Source organism: Struthio camelus, chromosome 2 (assembly GCF_040807025.1).
Source record: "Struthio camelus isolate bStrCam1 chromosome 2, bStrCam1.hap1, whole genome shotgun sequence".
Classification (NCBI taxonomy): Eukaryota; Metazoa; Chordata; class Aves; order Struthioniformes; family Struthionidae; genus Struthio; species Struthio camelus.
Window position 1 is genome coordinate 138,479,194 of NC_090943.1, and position 22,709 is coordinate 138,501,902.

The 22,709-nt window shown below is 37.5% G+C and overlaps 1 protein-coding gene across 2 annotated transcripts in view; it reads left to right on the forward strand.

Moving 5' to 3' along the window:
* The window catches only part of ST18 (ST18 C2H2C-type zinc finger transcription factor), a 203,651-nt gene that overhangs the window by 1,999 nt on the left and 178,943 nt on the right, over positions 1–22,709 (forward strand). The window contains exon 2 of one of the 2 annotated variants that reach the window (XM_068932718.1): positions 10,974–11,094. The exons of the other annotated variant lie outside the window; for it this stretch is intronic. Coding sequence (XP_068788819.1) covers positions 11,050–11,094 — 45 coding nt within the window. The 5' untranslated portion in view covers positions 10,974–11,049. The remainder of the gene's footprint in view (positions 1–10,973; positions 11,095–22,709) is intronic. 2 annotated transcript variants of the gene reach the window in all.

A 22,709-nucleotide genomic window follows, 5' to 3' on the forward strand; every position in this document is an offset into this window, starting at 1 on the left:
AAAATGTTAGTGGCCAGAATTTAGGCTCAATACTATGAGAGTTACTAATGTTATTGTTCAAAACCAAAACCCTTATGAAGTTTAGCTTTTCTAAATAATGCAATAGAACACTAACATTAGCAGAAATGCTACATGTACAATTTCGTCCTGTTCGCAGAGCTATTAATAAGGGTGTTCTTGTATGTTCTCTTTCTTAACTCCCACTCTGTGGAAAATACTGTCCTCGCCCTTCTGTTAAGATGGAGTTGAGTCAGCTGGAATCAGTCAGTATTTTCCTATAAGATCCCACTACCCTTTTCTGAGAGACATGATTCTGAGACAGTAGCCCGTCACATTATGAATGGATCCACCTCTTCCATCTGAGGCTGATTCCCAAAACTGTTTCATAAGCCTCACTGCGCTTTTGTCGGGGAGCAATCAGCATCTGTTCTGCCTTTATGCAGAGTTTTAGGTTGCAACTGCTTCCATTTGTGGAGGCAGGGCAGTAAGTAGTGAAATTAAGCACCATCTTTCTGAAGGCAGCAGTCAGGAAATGTAGTTTCCCCTGACATCATACAGCAATAGAATGAGGTATTGCAATTTATCAGTCAGGTCAGAAATGTGAATGATTCGAATCTGTATTCCAGGAAAGTAGCAGCTGCCTGGGCCCAAGGTCACCACAGTGAATAATAGTTCTGGAGCACCTGCCTTCTAAGCCTGAACTTTGCTTTTCTTCTCATAGATGCATTCGTATCCAGAATGTCTATTATGCAGTATTTAATTACTGAAATTGTTTCTTTCCTTTTTGGTTTGCCACCTGTCTTCACTGTAAGAATCAGCATTTCAAACACCTCCCAGTCCTAACAGCAGCTTCTCCTACCAAAATTTTCTCTGGGAAGGTTAGTTACTCTAGACTACCCTTTTACTGTAAAACAGAAAACAAAGAACAAATATTTTTCTTAGATATCTCACAGTAACTTGCAGTTCTTTTGGCTTCTGAATATTTCTTCTTACTTATCTTCACCTTGCGGCATAGTCTTTTATGCCTAGTTGTTAAGTGTTTAAAATGAAACGCCTAATTGCTTTTTAACATCACCTCACAGGTATAATTTTATTATACTGGATCTCTCCATGCAATCGCCAGTTATTCTAATCAGCCTTAGTCCTGCTAAAAGAAGATTCTGTGCTTTTGAGGACTTTTCGTTCTCCTTGAGAAGCGAGTTAAGTTGATTGAGATTCTTAGTAGAAGCAAGGTCCTTGACTGCAGCATTGGTGCTCTTATTTTAAAACTCCTGTCTATCTTCTCAGATTCACCCTCTCAGAGGTATTTCAGATTGAGTTGAGGAATTTCTTTGCAAATGGAGTCAAATGTTGAGATGGGTAATAAATTTCAAGATATGCTTGTTTGTACTTTGCACAAAGGCTTAAATGCACACTACAGTACCAAGTATGTATTTTGTTATTTTTTGATGTGTTATTAAAAAAAACCCTCAATGTTGCTGCCTCCATCAGTTGATTGACCTAGTACTGCTTAATTCAGCAGAGAATTATTGTTTTGCTTCATTTGTATAGCAGATGTTCCTCAGTATCTTTTTTCAGGTCCCAACTACTGGCATCCACTGTACACCTCCTATGAAATTGCATGGGTTTGGTGACGTGAACTGCACCGCTGTGATGCATTCCTTTTTTATCTCCCAAGTGTTAATAGGAAAAAAGGCATTGAACTTAGATGATACTTCTGCAGAGGGTAAAGGACATAAAGGTTAAGTTCCACCTCTGTATTCAATATTATATTGCTCTTTATTGCTCTTTATCTCTCAAATGTAACAGGATAACAAGACAAATGACAGGAAAGATAATGGACTGATCTTGTTTCGACAGATAACAACTATTTCCATTCTTCCTGTAAAGCAACTTTCATGGTTAGTTTTCCATCTTGCCATTGTTTATAACTCTGCAACTTCCTCTTTACAGAGAGACGGTACTCAGTGCTTTATTTAGGATCAATATATTGCCAGTAATTACTTTTATGTTGTTCCTGGGAGAAGCATTCCCCCTTTATATTGCATATAAGTGAAGCTGAGGAACTATACAGCTGTTTACCTGCTGAGATAATAAAGGTGATATAACTGACAGGGCAATGGATTATTTTTCATAAATCATAGAATAATTTTGAATAGGCCCTGTCATCAAACAAAGAGGCTCTATAGCTATGAGATAGCAAGATGAAACTAGGCCACAGCTTACTGTTTTGGGGAAAAGGAGGAACAGGGTTAGGCCACCTCTCTCGCTGCCTTTCATTATGCCAGGAGCCTTGTACATGCACGATGGCTGTACAGAAGACAAAGGTGAGCAAGGCTCATTCTGTGTTGTCTTCTTGGGCTAAGAGACCTTATACATCAGCTCTGGAGATCAGTCATGAATATATTAAATATTATATTATATTATATATTGTATATTAACCAATATATATTGGTTAGTTTCCTCTAGGGATGAAAGCTTATGTTGCTTCTCTTGGTGATGAATGATTTTATTATTATTATTATTATTATTTTACTATTTCCTAGTCTTTAAGTATCCTGCTTTATTCTGATTTTTGACTAGCGTTCATTTAAAAAGCCAGATAAGACTTTTGGCGCAAGCTTACCAGGGAGCTAGCAGAGTCCGTATGTGAGCACTGCTGCCCCAAGATTACACCACTCAGAAGTGTGATAGCTATATATCCTGAATATGGCAGATATCTAACATGGTTTAATGAGGTAGAAGAGATACTGTGAGGCCACTAGCTGGTTCAGTGTCTTCTCCCTGGACTGTTACATGCTGCTGACAGGGGCAAGGCATCATGTGTTTGCCTTCTGCAAGCAGAAGCATCTTCTGCCTAAAGCCAGATTCCATTGCATTTGGAAATATGGTGAATGTGGCATAGCCTAAGTCCTCTCTCCAGGGTGGATTTTGTAGGATGATGGCTGGACCTGCTGTCTCCCTAAGTGATTGCTCAGTCGTGTGGGCCATTTTTCCGGTCAGTGCGGTAGACTGTCCTTACTGTTTGGTTAAATGGCGAAGGGATACCTTGTCTGTTCTGCCTTGAAGTATCTATCACAGCTGAGGAAAAGCAGACATTTGTAGTCCTTGCTCTTCATGACCTGTCCAAGTCACTTCAGTGTTTGTATTGGAGTGCATTTCAGTTGCTCTAGCTGATGCTTGCAAGGGGATGGGACCATTTCATGCTGAGAGAAACAGATGGGTGCAGGCTCCACTTAGTCACAGCTGTGGTGATGGAGGCTGCAAGTCTTTTGGCACTGAGAGACTCTGGCTATAAATACCTTAGAACTGTCTGTTCAAGCCAGATGTTTCTGTATTCCAGTGTATCTTTCTGTAAACAGATTGGGCTGCTCTTGTCCATTTTATTAAAAGACTTTTTATTTATTGTCTCAGTTAAGGAAGATTAAAAAGAAAAAAGCCTTGGATGAACATCTGGAAGTGGAAGCCACTTTTTCACAAATATTCTTCTGTAAAAAAGCATCCTCTAGAGGTAAATTATTCTGGAGGGTCTAAACATGAAAGAAATTACAGGGATAATTTGTCTGGAGACGTGCTTTTGAGGTTTTTTATTTGTGCAAGAAGGAACAGTAGCTGAGGTTCTGTTGTTTGTACTAGACTGACCTGTGCTTTGCTATTCATGGATGGCAGAGTCCTTCCCTCTACCCGTTCCTTTGGGTACATGTTGCTTATTGTTGCTTTCACTATATAGTTTCTTGCACATGACTTGTCTAAGACTGTAATTTACAATTTTGCTAAATCCTCTGAAATTCACATCTCTCATGGTGGCTTTACAAGTTGTTTTAAACCTATTAATCTTATAGAAATTATTGCAATTGTAACTTGTCAAGACTGAACTCTTCTTGTTTAATGGGTAACCTTTGTTCGCAGCATAATTTTATTAAAGCATAACTTCAGGTAATGTCATGAATTCTAATATATAGTGAACTGTACTCCATAATTCTTCAGTGGTACAAAATGAATACTAATGAAGTAGCAGTGCATTAACATTACCTTTCATTGAAAACTAATCTGTTACATGAACCTTTCAACAGCAGAGAAAGTATCATAAACAAGAAACATTCTTGACCCCTTGTATCTTAGGTTAGCTTTCTTTTCTTAAAAAGTACTTTTCATGCAGTGTGGGAAAAAAACCCACCACTGTACATTTGTTAATAGGAATTATTCTACCCAAATTCATATTATATATTTATATCTCTTATGATACGCATTGTAACCATTAGATTATCCAGTTGCTTTTTAGCTAAATGCTCTATAATATCTGTTAAAGTGATACTTGATCTCGTGTGGAAAGAACACGTTTTTTTCTAACTGCTGCTGTGAACTGTGGTTTTGAATTATAATTGGTAAAATTTACACTCTTTAGGAGTAATAGTTCTTCGCTGAATGTTTGGTATTAGTGCATTTTATTTAAAGGTGGAAAAAGAGTTGACTGCCACATAATTGAACTCAGTTTAACATTTTGGTATCTACCATATTTGCAAGAAAGGAAGCTCGGCTAAGATTTCTTTTGTGAGATGAGAGAAGCATTTCAATAATCATTTTCTGAATGTGAATTTTCTTTGAAGAGAGAGCACAATCCTCAGTGTCTTATCCTGTGTCTGAGAGCTAGTGTTCAGATACCTTAACTGTCTTTAATAACATTAGGATCTTCTGTTGAGCACAATAGTCTTTGAGAGTAACTGAAATGACTCAAAAAACATTTTTATTTCTGTATTATTCACATATTTTTGTTTCCTTGGGCACAGCAAGAAGAGTAGTGCAGAAGAATGATTGATTTACAGACCACGTGAAAAGTATAACGCTAAGATGCCTTGTTCCAATGTGTGAAAAGACCATTCCTGAAGCCTGCTTCCAAGAAATAACTCTTTTTTTTTCAGTGGTGTGTGTTATGCAGGAAAAAAGATATAAGGTGTTAGCCTTCAAATACTGAAGAGAATCTGGTGCTAGGATCTTGAATCAAAGCTGTGGGTTATGGCAAACTGCTGGGGTTTACCTGTTTTAACTGTGGTTAACTTACTTGTTTTTAAGCTTAGAGGCATTTCTTCTTAATGCTCTACTGAAACAGAGTTTTCCATAAAGGAAAAATCACTGTAAAGGAGCCACACATAGAATTTTTTTAGATTGTCTTTAGCATAACAATGTCCTATTTTTATACTCAACATATGGTGATGTGGGAAATGAAAGCTTTTTAAAGCAAAGATAAGGTCAAGTTCATGCTCTTCATTGTACCTTCCACCTGTGTGAAACATGTAGATGATCACTGCAATTAATCACATAACAACGTCCAATAGTGGTTTTTTATAGCTTTGTTACACAGTCTAATGTTTCTAGTTTCTAGCCAAGTCAGTATAACTTGTCTTTATCTTGAAATGCTGAGATGAGTATTAGTCTGTCAGTGGGCTTTAAAGCAGATATAATTTCAGACTATTTTCAAAGTGCTGTTAGACTTCCAGTGTAACATTAAGATCATTTACTATAGCTGACAATTGGAACCTATGGATTTTCATGAATAAGCTCCAACACACCTTAAATATCTTCTTTTCATGAGGAGTATCAGTCTAAATGCACAAGCTGCTCATTTACAGCACCTGTGAATCACACAAACTACCCATCTCTGTAGCCTGGAAGCCATAGTTCACTAATTCCACTACCATCAACTAGGGAGAAATAATGCTAAGCAACTCATTGTGGAATCAAACTTACAATTAACGTATCTTGTTAAACAGTTTCCCCTAGAGGAAAATATGTGTTAAAATGAATTTGCACTTACTGACTACATAAATAATGTGAGTACAGCTGTCATTTCACTCTGGCAGTCACTGTTGTGGTTCAGAATCTATTTGAGATCCCAAAATTAATCCTTAATTTCTGGTTCTGTAAACATTTATTTTGAACCTTGGCCCAAAAATGTTTCATCCCAGAATTAACATTCCAAGAAGAAAATAAAATAAGCTTCTGCAGTTAGGGGAGGCAAAATTAAATCACATTATAAATCAAAGTATTTATGTTTGTAAGTATAGCGAAACCCACTTTTTCCATTCAAAAAAGTGGCATAATTAAATTCTAACATTCACAATAATTAGTGAATTGTGTTTTGTTAGGAACAGTATTCTGTTTCTACTCCTGAAAGCTACTTCCATCTTGCAATGTCCACTGCTAGTTGCTCTTCCACCATGTCAAAAAAGAGATATGATCAGTAGGCTAGGAGGAGTAAAGAGGACTCACATGAAATATAAGCTTTGTTAGCTTATTTTGGCCAAGCACAGATATCAATACAGTCATCTGAGTATAAGCAAGCTTCCTGGATTCTGTATACAATCAACTGTAATTGGCTAAGTACATTTTTCTGGGCTCTTTCAGGAGCTGCATTTTGTTCTCTGGAAAGGTTTCTTGTTTACTTAGTTGCAAGTTTTGTGCCAGAACATATAAGGTTCCTTTTGACTATTTTACTGTGAGCATCAGTACTCAGTCTTGATGTATTTTACAATCAGTATCTTGTTTTACAGCATTAGGCATGTAATGAGCCTTCTTGTTACTTCTTGCTCAGGAAATTTAGTGAGATTTAAGCAAACCTTTTTTTTTTTTTTAGTATTTTATCAGTACTTGGTTTAATATATAATGTATTTGTTTGTATATAATATTTCATTTTAGTATACAACACATATAATTATAAAGTCCAGATAACTAGCTAAAGATGAGTAAATTATTGAAAACTTGTCCATGTGAGAGGAGGCACATGCATACAGATACGTGCGTTTGACAATCGATTGAGCCAAAGCCTCTCATCATGAGAGTCAGTTGCTCAAAGTAATTGTAATACAAACTGCAAAATGTACTACTATTACAAAACCATTTGTGAGCACATGGAAGGTCCAGCATGTGACACAATGAGCTTGGTAATGACAGGTCTGATATACCTGCTGCCTTCAATAAGCCTGCTTAGGTAACTAGGAGAATACAAAATTTGAGAGCTCAGCTGATAGAAAAAAATCACCTCTTTTTTGCTTTAAGTAATAGAACTTGACCCCAAAAATATGACTGAAGTGGTGTCATATAGAAATGCATATAAGGTTTCTGTCTAAGGCCCAGTCCTACCTTCATTTAAGAGATAGGATAAGTTTTGTTTGCAGTAGTAATGTGTAACTTTCACAGGAAAATGAAAGCTGATAAAATGCAGGAAAACATTAAGAAAGCATCCACAGATACCTGAGGATCTAGCGTTGTGTGGTCATCTGTATGTTTATGCATGTGTCTGTGTGTATAAATACCTGTGCCAAAGAAAGTTCTGCTTTATTTATGAAAGCACTAAGCATGAGTGTATATTATCCAATACAATCTCTAGTGGTTTTGTTTCATTTCTTAGTGTATACTCACTGGCAGAAGTGCCTTTATTATGCACCTGTCTTAGTGTAAAGCTTCTTTCTAGTGTTTCAACTTCAGAAATGTCCAATATAAGATGAGAAATGCCAGAAATGAATAACCACTGTCAGGAAGTCTAGAAATGATTGCTAGCTCCTTTGAGGATTAAATGTAAAGTGGCCACATTTGGCACCAGGTGTTAATTAAAGGGTGTCATTTGTCTTGAGATGTAATTAGGGTCATCTTTGTGATTAAGAAGGCTCTAATTCCCTGCCTCAGCTATTATTCTAGGATCCAGCCCTAGTCCCTTTCATTATCCTCTGGCTCTACTACTGTCATTGACAATGGTTCGTTTACTGGGAGTTATTACTGGGGCTCAATGGGAGTAAGGCTGTAGTCACCGTCAGTTTGTTAGCCCACAATTACATTGAGTCAGAGCTTCTGCAGTGGCAAGGCTTGCAACAGATATATTGATGGTTCCTCCAGTCAATTCTGAGATTGTGAGGAGTAGATTTTTTAATAAATATTACTAGATTGGCTCACTGTACTCAGTAACAGAGGGATAAGACTTTGTCCCCCCCAGCCCTAAAACTGCAGTTTGCTCACATGATCCTGTATTCCTGTTTTGCTGCTGATGGTACAAGTCTGAATGCTTTCACTTCTCTGCTATGGAGCGGGGGGACATGAAACCAGCTGATTCTTTGAAGTACTTCTTCGAACTTAAAAATTCTGCTAGTCGTTACCTTGGAGGGAGGAATAACTGGAGGGGTTATGGGAGTCTGTTCCAATTTACAGTCTTTTCCCATCTACAGTGGATTAAACTATATATGGAGCATGCTTTCGTTTTAAATTTGTTTATAAATGAGCTTACTGGGCCTGGATATCTGAGACCTGATTTCTAAAGCTTTTGTAGTACCTGGTGGCTTTTTATTAGTAGAGAGTGACTTATCTAGAAGTAACAACTTTTTTTTCTGCTCTATTGTTATGTTATGCCCATTTTCCTTGTTCAAACCCTTTTGAGGCTAGGAAAGAAAAGGACTGAGAGTTTTGTTAAATGTCCTGAAGATGCCAAACTTCCATTGAAGCCTCCCCATAAGAAGTTAAAACAGAGGGAAAGATATCTGCAGTCAAGGTCAAGCTTATGGGTTATGTTTGGTCTTAGCAAGGAATGCAACTCTTGCCATCTTTGGGTCACAAGGCAAGATTCTGCCAGGGAGAACGGAGACAGAAGAAGGGTAGGTAACCTGAAATTTGTAGACAAGGCCACTCAAGGTCTAACTTTTTACCCTGACCAGAACAGTGGAGAAGATACCTTTGCTGAGCTTCCTTTCGTAGTCTTTTTACTCAGCCTGGCATCATACATCCCATAGTGTCAGTCCCCTTAACACTATTATCTTTTAACTAAATCAGTTAAGATATGCACATGGAGTTGCTGAATTACATGTGAATCATTTAATATATAGAGACCTATATATAATAGGTCTCTCCTTGACAATCACAAGTTTCCATGCCTATTTTATGTCTTGTCAAACTGACTCCTTTCCTTCAAAGCCTGGATGACCCCTCCTAGTTGTCATTTAACCCATCTGACAACTGTCTTATGCAAACTTTATCATTGTTAATTTCCTCTTTAATGTTATCAGTTTTTTTTAGTAAACATCCTCGCAGAACAGACAGTTTCAGGTATTCCGTTAATATATACTGTTTACACTCACATTCCTACCCTTATGCAGACTGTTACCACTTTGCAGTGTAATGCTAGATTAATGTAATAAATCATATTTTTAACTTTTTGTTATAAGTATGGTTATTTTACTACAATCTGCAGGTAAGTAAGAATGCCTAAGAAGCAGTATGCGGCTTTGAGATTTCAATGAATATGTGTGTTCCTCCAATTGTAAGATTTATCGGACTTTTAAGGAAAGTTTTACTGGGAGAATTCGTTATCTTTAGATAGTTACTCTCTTAATAATATCTTTTAAAATAGTATTTCATGAATGTTTTCTAAATACATTGGTCAAAAACCTTTAAGTTCATCCTGCACAAAAATTCTTTGCGGATGCCAGCAGAGCCCGGGAATCTACTATTAGTTATCATACTGTAGTGTCTGAGGTACCACTGCATTGCTATCCATTTTTAGACTAAGAGAAAAGAAGAGATATTTATGGACACATAGACTCCTACTACTAACATGTTGTACATTTATTTTTTCTGCTGCCTCTACTCTCTGTCTTAGAGTCTTGTAAGTTTTGGCTATACTACATGCCACCATGTCATATTTAATGAACACTCAAAACAGATGTTTTAATCCTAAATTACTAGCCACAACAACATAGCTATCTGATGACTGTCTGGTTTGTAGGCCTCAGCTTTGGTTTATAGGCCTCAACTTTGACTTGTACTCTGCAGCATTCACGCTTGCTTCTGAAATAGGTATAAATGAAGGAGGAAAGATGAAGGCATGTTTTCAGAGGCAGAAGCATGAGAAGAGTGACAAAAAAAGTACCAAAACCAAACTCAGCTAAAAGAGGAGACATAGCCATATGCACACAGACATAAAAATAGGGAAATAGTTTTAGCAAATGCCTGAAAAAAAAATATAGATTTTAAAAACATGAGGATGTTCTCCCATCAGCCATTAGGTCTTTTTGTACAACAAATAATATACATATTTTTTTTTGCTTAAGTGAGACTTTGGTTAAGAGATTAAGCCCCTTCCTGCTTACCTAGTTATACAGTTACTGCATGCATTAGTAGGAAACAGGCTCCAAAGTGTGACTTAGAATAAAAATAACATTTGAAAGTTTCATTTTGTCAGTTTTTATTGGTTTTAAAGGTTCAGTTGCGTAAAAAACTGCCCTACAAGGATGAATCAGTTGTGACTTTTGTTCATTTGTCATTAAAAATGTGACAAAACCAGAGTCTATCAGGAATCTCCAGAACAAAATTTTTATTTATTTGTTTTTAATAGGAAAATATAGCTTTATTATAGATTTCCCTGTAAAGTGTTGGTTTGAAGTGCTTTGCATGCAGCACTCTAAAAAAACCCAGTTTTATTCATGGTGCTTCCTTATATAATGGTAGTACGTTTGTATATAAAATATATTTTGTACAATGTATAAATTTGTGAGTAAGAGATAATGACCAACAATTGTTTTTGAAAATAATTATTTAATGTCTAGGTAAGAATTTTGATCCCTAGCTTACATCTGGATACATTATCTCCAATGTATCTCCAATATTGGTGGTCTCTTATCAAGGTAGGAAAAACTGCAGAGAGAAGAAAACTCGGTGTTTCCCACTCAGTTCCTTGTGATTGTTCTTTAACATTTAAGCCTAAAATATCTGATACAGTTTATTTTTCTCTTTTTCTTCATGATGGTGACTTCACAGGAAGCTACTAATTGCCATTTTATGTTACTTTATCGAGCAGTCTAAATGCATCTTAAACCTTAGCTACGCTTCCAAAGAAACCATTTCCATGTACCTGGAAAATGTACCTATCCCGATATCACCAGTCTGGGATGAAAATGAATATTTTAAATGTTTCATTCTGTATTATGTTCTCTCAGAACCAGATTTTAAAGGAATTTTTTAAAGAGGCCCTGGGAAACTTTCTTCAAAGACAATGGAAGAGGAAGAAAAAACATGGCAACTATAGTAGAAGGCTGGAATCCTGAGTCTAAAATAAAGGTAAATTTGGGCACCAGTGGGCTTTGAACACTATTATAAACCTGCTAGCCCAGCCTTCAAAACAGAAATAGTGAAGAAAAGTAGTTTAAGCATTCAGTATGCTTCTTTTTTTCTAATCCACTTCTTGTATGTTGTGGTTCAGCTGAGCAGAAATTTGGTGGCTTAGCGGAAATAACTTGATCTTCAGTTCAACTTGTGCTAATCGTGGGGTAAGGAGACCTAGTGGGTTATCAGTTCCTAATTGTAGCTTCAAGGATATGTACCTTTGTGCCTCTTCAGACGGGGAGGAAAGGCTCAGAGATTTTACTTGATGAGGAGTAAACTAGATGTAGGGTGGAAAGAAGGTGGAGGGGAGTATGATGTGGCTGTTTATGGTGAAATGGACCACTAGTCTCTTTAAGGTGATCCATGAGTTTGGAAAAACATTATGGAAACCAAAGAAAAATCCACTGTGGAAAACACAGTTGAGATGGAAATAAATTTGGGTTCATCATAAGCAAACTAAAGGGATTTCTAGAGTCAGTAAGGGGTTGTTTTGATACCTAAGGGACGTTAACTCTTTTACGAGACTTCTCTTTCCAGCCAAATACTGCCTTTTTTTTCCTATTTGCAGTTCCTTACTGCATTTTGTCACATTCTGGAGAGACTAGGTGTAAGATTTGCAGTTAGTGTGAATGTTTCTTGGTAGTCACTCAAGAAGAAGAGAAAATGAAGGGATCACTCACTAGGGGTTGCAAATAGAACTTGTAAGATTTTTATGCTGATAAAATGAAGGTCTGAAGTTATCTTTTGACTCACTTTGACCCAAACATACTCAAAAAGTCAGAACAGTGACTGCCATGGATTTTTATTTGACAAAAAAATATATTCAAAATAAGAACTGAGATTCAATCCTATCTTGTCTCATTGTAATTACTGTTAAGCCTAAGAACGTGTATGGCTTACCAAGTTTCGGCTGAGGGTGAAAACAGAGACATGAACATTTATGAACAGGGTGATTGAATAGGAATTATATAGATGGAGAGGCAGAGGAGCCTTACCTTTGATTTCTGTTGCTTTCTTCAACTGGTAGCATGTGGAGTAAGCTCAAGCAGGCAATATTTTCTGCTGAGTTTCATCTTGTATACTTTAGAGGGATACCCTATTATGCAGATGAATCATCAGTATGCATAAAATCTTTCTTTTTTCTTGCTTTGAAACATATAGTTGATTAGGTTTGGCCACTGAAAAGTGGGAAAAAAATAGCTAAAAGCCCTCAGCTTTCAGTAAGTATTGGCCTCTGTGCATTGTAATAATGCTTCAAATCTGGATATGGGAATATTTCAAAAATCTACACGGATTTCTTGAAAGATAATAATTTATTTCATAGGTAACAAACACTTGCAAGGCAGAGCAACTTACTATGTTAAGGGCCTTTAAGAACAAGTTGAATAATTCCAGGGTTTAAGTTCCATGATGCAGCATTTATTTTATTCTGTGACAGAGTATATGAATTTGTTAATACCTCAAGGCCCTCCTTCCTTTTAACATTTTCCTAGAAATGTATGTTTATTGCATTTGACCTATAAAAGGAAGGGGGATTTCTGTACTGAAATAATGTACATTACAAACTGCTTTTGATATATGTTCAAACACAAAATTGTGTTTATCACAAAATTGTGATAATTGCCATTATCAAGTGTTAGCTGTGTACTAATTTTTATAGGGGGCATCATGTGGTTGAAGAACAGCGGAATATAAAATAATTTCATAATTACTGAGCTCAATTTAATAACTTCAGGGAAGGGAATGCCTTAGTTTCTGCATAACTGACTTTGGCAATGCTTGTTTCATCTTTTACCTTTTCTACTTTTTGCCTTGCATTCCTCTTTCTTTTCTACTTCGTTCTTTAACCAGTTTAGATGGTAGAAATTACACAGATCTGAGTTTTGGCACATGCCAAAGCACGTAAGTTCTCTAGTTCATCCTTGTCAAGTGCCATTGCTGAATTAATTACTTGAATTAATGTGTTGCTATCTACACAGCTGTCCTCTACCCTATGGTTTTCTTAACCTCATTTTATATCACTGTTGAAACTGGTTTGCAAATGCTTCAAGATATAAAGTACATCTTTAAATCTGTTCTGTAATTTATCTAACAAAACCAGGCATACAGTGCAGTGCGTGAGAACAAATCATGCTAAATTTCATTTGAATGGCAGCTCACAGAACAGACAGCTGTAAGTGGCAGAGAAGTGAATTTCAAGGCAGAGTGGCTTGAGGCATATTAGCTTTAGAGATATCCGCATGCTTAGTAGTTCTGTATTCTTGCAAATACTGGATTGTTTTGTTAAGAGAGGTCTGTGTACATGTGACAAATTACAAAGTTTGTTACTTATATTAATATAAAAGAGTATCACCCATCTAGCTGATTTTTTTTTTTCTTACTGTTACAGAAGGATTTTTTTCTTATAGTAGCAGTTTAAAGTTCTTTCCCTTATGGATAAAATAAAATGCTGATTCAGTAACTAACCTACTTTGTACAATAGCACGATTGATTTAATAGGAACTGTTTCATCTTTTCCACATCTAAATTCTTAGGGGAAGCTACTGTTCTCACAGGAAAGCTTAGATGATCAGGTTTTATATTATTATTACCTTTGAAGTATTGCTTAAAATTCTCATACATATTTCCTTGCTCATACCTCAGGGAACGTCTAATGTCCCTGAATTTTCATTCTAATTTCTCTAATTTGCTGGTGTGGAGCAGAATTCCTCAGTGCCAATCCCTTCAGATTCAGAAGTGGCACAATGTTGGTTAGAGAGCAATTGGATTAGACAATTTTCTTGATAAGTGTTGTCATTTACTGAAGGTTGCTAAGGCGTTTGCTTAACTTTTAGTGAAGAAATTATCTGCCTGTGTCTCCCTCTTGTGGCGTGAGAGTATTTTGACCAGAACTTGTTAATCATAACAGAACCATCGAACTAGAGCATAGTCTTTATGGATTTGATATTTGCAGTGTTGTCAATTTTAAGGTTCTTCAGTTAGTGTGATGCTTTAGTTGAAGTTTTGGGGATTCTCCTACAGGTACAGTGAAAGCTTCCACTTTCCACTTTCCAAGCGAAAGTCTGGATAGGGAGACACTCCCGGAGTCTGTACTGGAGCTCAAAAGCAAATTTAGCACTTTAGTTCAGCAAAAGACTAACGTTAAATTTTCTGTTTCCCATTGATATGAAGAACTCCGTTTTGTCATAGAAAGAGGTTTGAGCTCTATGCTACGCTCTACAAATCCTGCCACCTTGTTTCTAGACCAAGGTGGCTCATACGCAGCTAACTCAAATGTCTCTCCCTTGTTCCTACCGGCACTTCTGCTTTCAAGATCACTAAAGCAAATATGAAGTCAGGTGTCTCTGCACCTGCAACAGAAGTGTGTCCAAAGCTGCGAAAGACCCAAGCCATCCCAGATAGTTAATAAAAAGCCTTCAAAATGTGTTTTTGTTTTGTTCTTAAATCTTTTTTTTTTCTTTTGTTTTTAAAATCCTTGGGACTCAATAGTGTAATGACCTGTCAAGACCAATCACTTTTGTCTTGATTCGCTACTGATTTTTCTGTAGTGAGTAGTTGAAAGTGACTGTCCTTGTCAGTGGAGGTAGTCAGCTTTTCTCAGGAGTGGCTGGCTACACCTCAGAGCTTAAGGATGGCCAGGTAAACTGCAGACCCTACCTCAAAGTGTAGTGGTATAGAGTGACAACATTTTGTGAAGGTCCAGAAGTGAAAAAAAAAAAAAAAAAGAGGAAGCTATTTAAGGAAGTAATAAATAGATGTTCCTTTTATTAAAACCAATGTAATGTGGAATGCTGAATGTCTTCAATTCTATGCACATTCATTGTCTTGCAAAATTGGCTGTTAAGAGATACATGGTGGCAGTAGTTCAATAGACCACATTCTTGAATTTAGTTACCCAATCACCCTTGTTTCCCAAGGAAACAGGACTGAGAGTTACCAAGGATATATCACATCTTCTAAGAGGCTAGAGAGGAACACTAAGCACAGTAAAGACAGAAAGCAATATAAGGTTGTCAAGTGTGTTTCTTTAAGCATAACCTGCCTTTTGGAAAATAAACAATATCTTAAGAAATCACTGCTGTATAACTGAATATAAATAGTGCCCAGAAGTTTCAAAATGTTTGGCAGTGCCAGGTCTAATGAAACTGTTGGGTAATCTGAAAGCATAGCTCAGAGGGAAGTAAAGGCACATACCTGCCTTTCAAACATGATGCTAACCAGCATGCAGAATTTATCAGCAATGAACTTTTAGACACCCAGACAGCATCTGTCCTTTCTCAAGATAAGTAAAAAGTGAAGCATCGCCCTGTAGGCCAGTGATAGGATAGAATAACCAGATATGTTTTGGATTTTGTTTTTTTGTGGCTACCTGGGATAAGGGACATCCCCTGGAAGAATGGGAGATGTGCTTCAAAACACTCTCCCATTGTATTAGAGCAGAGACGTGAGTCTGAAGTTTCTGTGTCCCAGGTGAATGCCTTAATCATACAGCTATAAAATGGACGAACATCTTCTTGTCTGGTGAATAATCATCCAAAGTAGAATAGCTTTTAACAGAAGAGGCTGCTAATAAGCAAGTACAGGATTCCCAGTCTGGTAGTTAAGAGCATTTCAGAAAAGTCAGCATCATGTGCTCTAAGTCAGATAAAGTGTAGATTTGAAAACAAGACTGGTGCCTACTAAGGAAATGTTCTTATCACTTACAATTAGACATAATGGATCTGCACACCTGTCAGAAAAGGAGGGGAAAAATCCCACGTTTCCGGCAGCATTCTGTAAAAGCAGTCTGAGAACTGGGATTTCCAGGACTGGGCACTGCATATAAGCGAAATAGGATAACATCTAAGTTAGGATGAAACCTTGGACAAGGTGTGAGTGATGCTGTAAGCAGTTTAGATGTTTTAAGGATTAGAATTCTTTATTCTATGGCTATTATAGTTATCTCAGACCTTGTGTAAACCTGAATAGTCAGCAAAGCCTGAATACTCAGCAGCTACTATAAGCATTCTTATAACTTACTTACCTCACATTTATTAAATATGTGAGAAAAACATTTTAATTATGAGAAGACAAAATATACATTGAAGGAAACAGGTGTTGAAACATGCTCTGTGCTTAAAAATACATTTTATTTTAATTTGATATTGTCATTTGTTCCCATTTTTCACAGCTTAGTAATAGACTAATTCCTTCTACTTTGTCTCTAGTTAAGTTCCATTTTCCGGTTCTTGAACACAAGAATGATGTTTGAAATGCTATTTGAAATGCAGTAAAGGTGCTGAAAAAGAACAACAGTCAGGAAGTAGGCTTATGCTAGTTCTTGGAGCAGGGCAGTATGCCAGATGGAAGATACTAGAGAGAAAGGGTAATAAAATAAATGATGTAGCTCCCATATAAGTCAATCTAGATGCTAAGCTGTGCCTAATTTGTCTTCAGTTAATGGTACATGAGGACTGGCATTTATTTCTCCATTGTCCTGAAAGTTTTTCAGCTCTGAGCTCTGGGATTGAGATGCTTTACAGAAATGTCCTCTGTCCTTGCTGCATATTTCTGTAAGCCGGTGCTTTTTTTGGTACTAAAATTGCATTGCAACTGACCCCATCTCATATATTCATATGTCATATATTAGGCCATAAGTACTAACATTATTAAAAAGAAAAACAGTGCAACAGACAGAAAATGAAATATAACAAGTACATTGACATTATTTGTTTAGGAAGTTTATTCAGTAATTAGTCTAATTCAGTCCTGCGGAAGCAATTACAGCAGATGTGCAAGACAAAGTTCCAGCCTGACTTTAAGACCTTGGGCTGACATTTAGAAAAGTCATATTTAAATTTCTAGCGGAAAAATGCTGATCCAGAATAACCAAAGTGCAGTAAGCAAGAAGGTCATTAAGGCATTCCTTTTTCTGCTATTACTTGGAGAGCAAACAGAGCAGGGTCTCCTAGTGTGACTGCAAAGCTGAAACTGTACAATTTTGGCACCTGCATCCACTGGGTGGCAGCCAAACCTCTTCTCAAACCCTAACTGATGGCTTTCTCTGTAGCTGAAGAAACCAGCATCATATTTGCATCCCAGCACTTTGAACACTCAGGAGACTTGTCTATAATCCAGTGAACTGGGTGTTGGCCCCTTCATCCTCAGGGACTCTCTGATTGCCCCTAGCAAGATTATCTCTCTTCTGTTAATGGCACTTCAAAATGCAGTTCCCATGTGGTGTTATAATAAGATTGTGATTAGTCCAAGCAAACTACTTTTTAAAATGAGGATTCTTGAAATGAACACCCTCACCATGTGAACGCTAGCTTCCCACTGAATTCATTGGAGATATCTAATAGGTTTAAGCAGCCTATCCAGAAATTAAGAAAAAGGGAGGAAAACCACATGTTGCACATAGCCTTATATTTTAAGCTATGCTGGTGCATCACTGAAGAAATGAAATCTATCGAGTGGTAGGGGATACCACTTTTGATCCTTTCTTCTGGGAAGTTCACACCTGTGATTGCAGTTATTACTGTTATCTCTTCACTTGTAGTCTAAGACCTGTATGTAGGGTCAGTGCTTGGATGGGAAGTACTGCTTTGGGCTGGGAGAGGTGACAGGTATGTCTCTCCTGCTCTGTCTAGCATGACATCAGTGAGGAATGTACTGCCAGAGTTCCTTCCTTCCAGTGAGCAGTGAAAGAAAGGTCACAGCTACTTCAGATATAGAGGATTCTGTGATCCTTTTCAGGATGGTAAGGAGAAACTGCAGCGTCTTGGCTATGTTGCATAAAAAATGAATTCCCTTTACATACTTAAAGTCTTCCTGTACTTCCTCTTGGACACAGTTTCTCTTTCTGGTAAGTATAATAGATTTTACAGAGAGTTGCTTGGCCTCACAGCATATATTTCATTTTAGCCACAAATTAGTGGAATAATATAAGATAGAAAAATTTTTGGGACTCTGATGTACAAGCAGTATTTCTTTTAATAGAAGTCCCTTAGTTTGATCTAAGATAAATAACTTTGGCTTATTTCAGTCCTTTTCAGAGATTCCTTTAGGAAAAATTGCACTACTCGGCTCCAGTGGGTGGACCTAATAAACTGTGCATCACTGAAGTAAAATGCTAGCTTTGGAGTTTGCCCTGATCCCAGAAATGTTAGTCAGTGTGCTCGCAGCTTCGAAATTGTAGCATGCAGAAGGTGGCATTACACAGCATTTTTCAAAGTCTTTTCCATCTCAAGTCTATGCAAAATCAGCCCATGAGAGGTTTACAAAACCAAACCCAGACAACAGTGATCAGGTGGAGAGAAGGATACTCTCTGAAGAACCTATTCTGAACTTAATCTAGTGCACTGGCACTAAGGTTAGTGACTCAATTTAAGAACCCCAGAGCCCTTGAAATATTTTCAGTCGAGTTCATTTGAAAATTGCTGAGGAAGCAGGTGTTTCATATCAGAAACATATCACCGCTAATGAAAGTTATCTTTAGTTTCACAGGATGAAATTTCTGCTCTGAAAAAAAGAAGTGTTTCACATCCAGCTGCCCTCAGGAGGGTTTTGGTATACTGCTGCAGCCAAGCTGCAGAAAAAACATCCTCTTAAACCAGTCTCTTCCCAGCAGTTAACACACGGGAAGTATCAAAGGCTTCTGGTGACCTTAGTGATCCAGGCTGCCTCAGAGCCATTGGCAGTGAAAGCCGACGTAGCTGTTTGTAGCCTACCAGGAAGGTAGAGATCTTTGTACTTCCTTAACTGCACAGGAGATTTCTTATACTCAAAACAGGGTTATCTAGTTCCTAATTTCTAGGAATGAAGTTGTGAGCTGTGGAAAAACTCCAGCTCGTGCAAGCTACAGCCCATCTCCCTAGCAACAGAGGTCACCATGAACGTACCACCCTGATGGTTTGCTGTCTGCACTGGCTGTCTACTGTGAATGTAGGACCTTATTTCATAGCTCATACTCAGCTTTGCACAAGTTAACTTGATGTTTACTGTCCCATCCATGGTGGTAATTACTGATAGCATTTTGAGGGAACAGGCTTGTAAAGGACTGCGAAGGCAGTGGTGGGGTTTTCCTAACAGTGGCACCTAGATTGCAGTATTTGCTCCTAAAAGAAAGGAGAGTGAACATGGACCTCAACTTTATCTCCAGACGTTTCAACTACACCTAACACTTCTTTCACCCAGACACACCCCTTTATGCCTGCTGTAAAATAATCCAGCACACCAAGGGGAAGAAAATCCTCAGTGTGTCTGCTGCATTGAAATGCAGTCGACTGTCAAAAAGTGTTCTGTTCCTCTGTGGAAACCAGCTGCACAAATTGAATGTCTGCCTGCATGTGTCTGGGTCTGTGTCCCTTACCTAGCTTATGAAAGAGGGCTGTGAGGGTTAATTTTTGTGAAGTGCTTCACAATGACTACCTGACAGATGCCTAAATACGAAGCATGGCTAGTATAATAGTGCCTCTATAAGGACCTTAACAGAACCCTTTTTGCTTTAAAAATGTCTCCTCTCTCTCAGCACTCTCTGTTTTAATATTCCCATCTTCTTCCCATTTAATGCTCATCTCATACCTTTTGTTTCTTTTCATTGGCCCTTCTGGACAACTGTTTTTGGGAAACCCTTTTTATATCTCTCTGTCCCTTTCTCTCTAATAGATACTATCATCTTCTAAAGAGCAGCCACTCCCTCCCTCAGCTAAGTACTATCTTGGCAGGCAACAGGGGAGGAGGAGTCTTCTTTAAAAGGCTTTGAAATTGTGTTGTTAAAAAATATATAAATAAAGCAACAAACCTTTTAATAGGGCTTTGAACAATCATCCCTTTCACTCCCTTATGGCCTATTGTGCTTCTGGCTTTTTTATTATTTAGTATGTATCAAAAAAAAAATCCAAATGTTTTATGTTAAGCCATTAAGAGTTTATTTGGATTGAAAATAAATAAATAAATGTGGTGCTAGCAGTTGGGACTGTGAGCACATGCACAGTTCCCTGGCAGAGGCAACCTATAGGAGGCACATCAGAAGGCCAGAATAAGCTTCAGTGAAAGACCAGAACAAAAGCATCAGCAGCATTTGTTTCTGGTTAAGTACTTCTGCATCAGCCTGACTACTGGAGTGGTTTACCCAGCTTTTATCCGTTTCACATTCACTTCACTCCCCCACCCCTCTCTGCGGCTTCACCCTCAACTGTAACTCATGGTAATTATATGGAAAAGGAGGAAGCGTGGGATTTTTTTTTTTTTTAAACCTTCTTTTGTTTATTTTTTTCCCCCCACCTGACGGGAGCATGTGATTCGTTGTTATCCAGCTTTGTTCCTGGAGTTATTAGACGCCTAACTAAATGATTTTTGCCTGGACTGCTTGCAATTGTTGTGTTTAGATTTGTTTTTTAAATGCTGGCCATATTTTGTGACTAGCCAGTAAAAGCATTTTGTTTCTTTCTTTCTACTCCTTTCCACTTTTGTTTGCCAACTCGGCCTGCTGTCCACAGAGAATTCTGCAGGAGGCTGGTGATTGCAGCTAGGGCTCCTCTGTATGCATAATTACTATCAATCTTGCTATTTCCCTGATGGGGCTACTGGAGAGAGTCTTTGCCGTTAAATACATCATTAAGTTCACATCTTAGTTCCCATGTGACCAACATTTGGTGAATCAACATCAAAACTTAAACTTTCTGACTCTCTTTTTTGGTGAAAACTGAAGGTAATGCTAGGATATAGTAACTTCCGGAAATCATTCATACACACTTTTGATAGTATCATTAAAGTATTAATAGATTACAGGAGGTAGTTAGCAGGAACCTATGAGAATCTGAACTTGGCTTTACTCTCTCAATTGTGAGAGTCATAAATAAAACAATCTGCTCCTCTTTAAGTTAAATGGAGCCACTGATGGTCCAGACCTTAGAAAATCAAGTGAGAGGTTTCTCAAATTGGACTCCAAGAAATGGGTGCCCTCTAATGAGTGCCATTTTAAATGTGACACATAGAATGTCAGGTTAAAGACGACAAAAATATCATCTAACATATGTAATCTCAGGCACATCAAAGCTAGTGGAACTCCATACAGAAATGTAAGCCAGAATCAGGCACAAAAAGGAGAATATAAAACTGTCTCTACAACACACAGACATTTTCACTCCTTTTGCTCTATTTGCAATGATAGTGCTGACTTTAATCGTAGAATGAGGTTGGCTGTTTCTGTCATAATAGTACGGCAAAGGTAATCATCTGAATGCAATTCTAAAATTTTAGACTCCTTGGTCATATGATTCAGTAGATTTCTGTATAAAAGCAAGGTCCTAGACTTTGAAATCTAGTTACAGGCTTGGTAACAGAGAAGAGGAAAGCAGTCAAATATTATCAGTTAAACTTGTGAAGCTTTCTGTTCTGTAGACTTTGCTCTTCTGTACAGCCTTTCTGCATGCCAGGTCTGAAATAGTCAAAAATAGGGACTAGAGCTCAGAAAAGGCTTAAGAGGAAGAGAGGACCAAATCAGTAGACATTTACAGCACATCCTTGACCTAGGCCTGGCAAGGAATATCACAAAGATTTATTTCCTTCTGTTCTGTGTTTATGCTGGATTTTGACTTTAATGTTATGTGCTAAATATTTTCAATAACGTGTGGAGCGCTGAGCCAAAACCATGCTGAAGAGGACTGAAGATTGTGGTTTCATGTTCGGAGAAGCTATGAACAGTGTTGCCGCCAAATTTCTATTAGTTCTGCTTTGCCAGGTTTCTTGCGCTTTGGTTCTCAGTCCCTAAGCAGGGATTATAGACTTTGTGACCTCACGATGATGAAACTGTGAAAATTAAGTACCCTATAGCACAGTATTTTAGTAGACATGGTATACATTCCTGAGGTACAGATAAATAGGTAGAACAGTGAGGTCATGGGAAAGAGTGAAAATAACTATACCCTACTATACTATATTATTATTCATAATGAGATGAGAAGAGCTTAAAATGCAAACTCAGAGAAAAAGTAAAGATACAAAAATCAATTGATGACTTCATATTGGCATTAGGGGTTTTTTAAAGCCGAAATTAAAAAACAAAAGCAACTATTGTAATATCTTCAACTATGCACAAGTGAAGGTTCACTTGGTCTCTGTAAGATACTACTTTTAGAGCACAGTACTGCCTGACAAGGAATAATTGCAGGCTCTGATCAAAGACTGGATGTTAGTTGGGCACTGAGAAATAATTAAATTTATTTTTTAAATCATGAGAGAAACTTTGACAATTCTGCTTACAGTATCAGTCACCATTTACATTTTGAAGGTATTATTTGAAGTACTAGTAAGAGAACTATAGCTAGGTAATTTATCGTTTAGTCTATTACTGGAAAATCTTTACATTTTTAGAAGTCATACTTTTGACATCTGATTAATATTCATGTATCACCCAGTTGTGGAAGTATATCAACAACTGAATGTCCTTTATGTCTTACCTAGAGTGATCCTTATTCCGGAATAAGGATTTGGAAGAATCTATGTCACAAACTGTTACGAAGATATTTTGCTGTTAGTCTCATAGCTTGAAGCAATGTTTAATGATGAGGTTAAAACATACGTTTCTA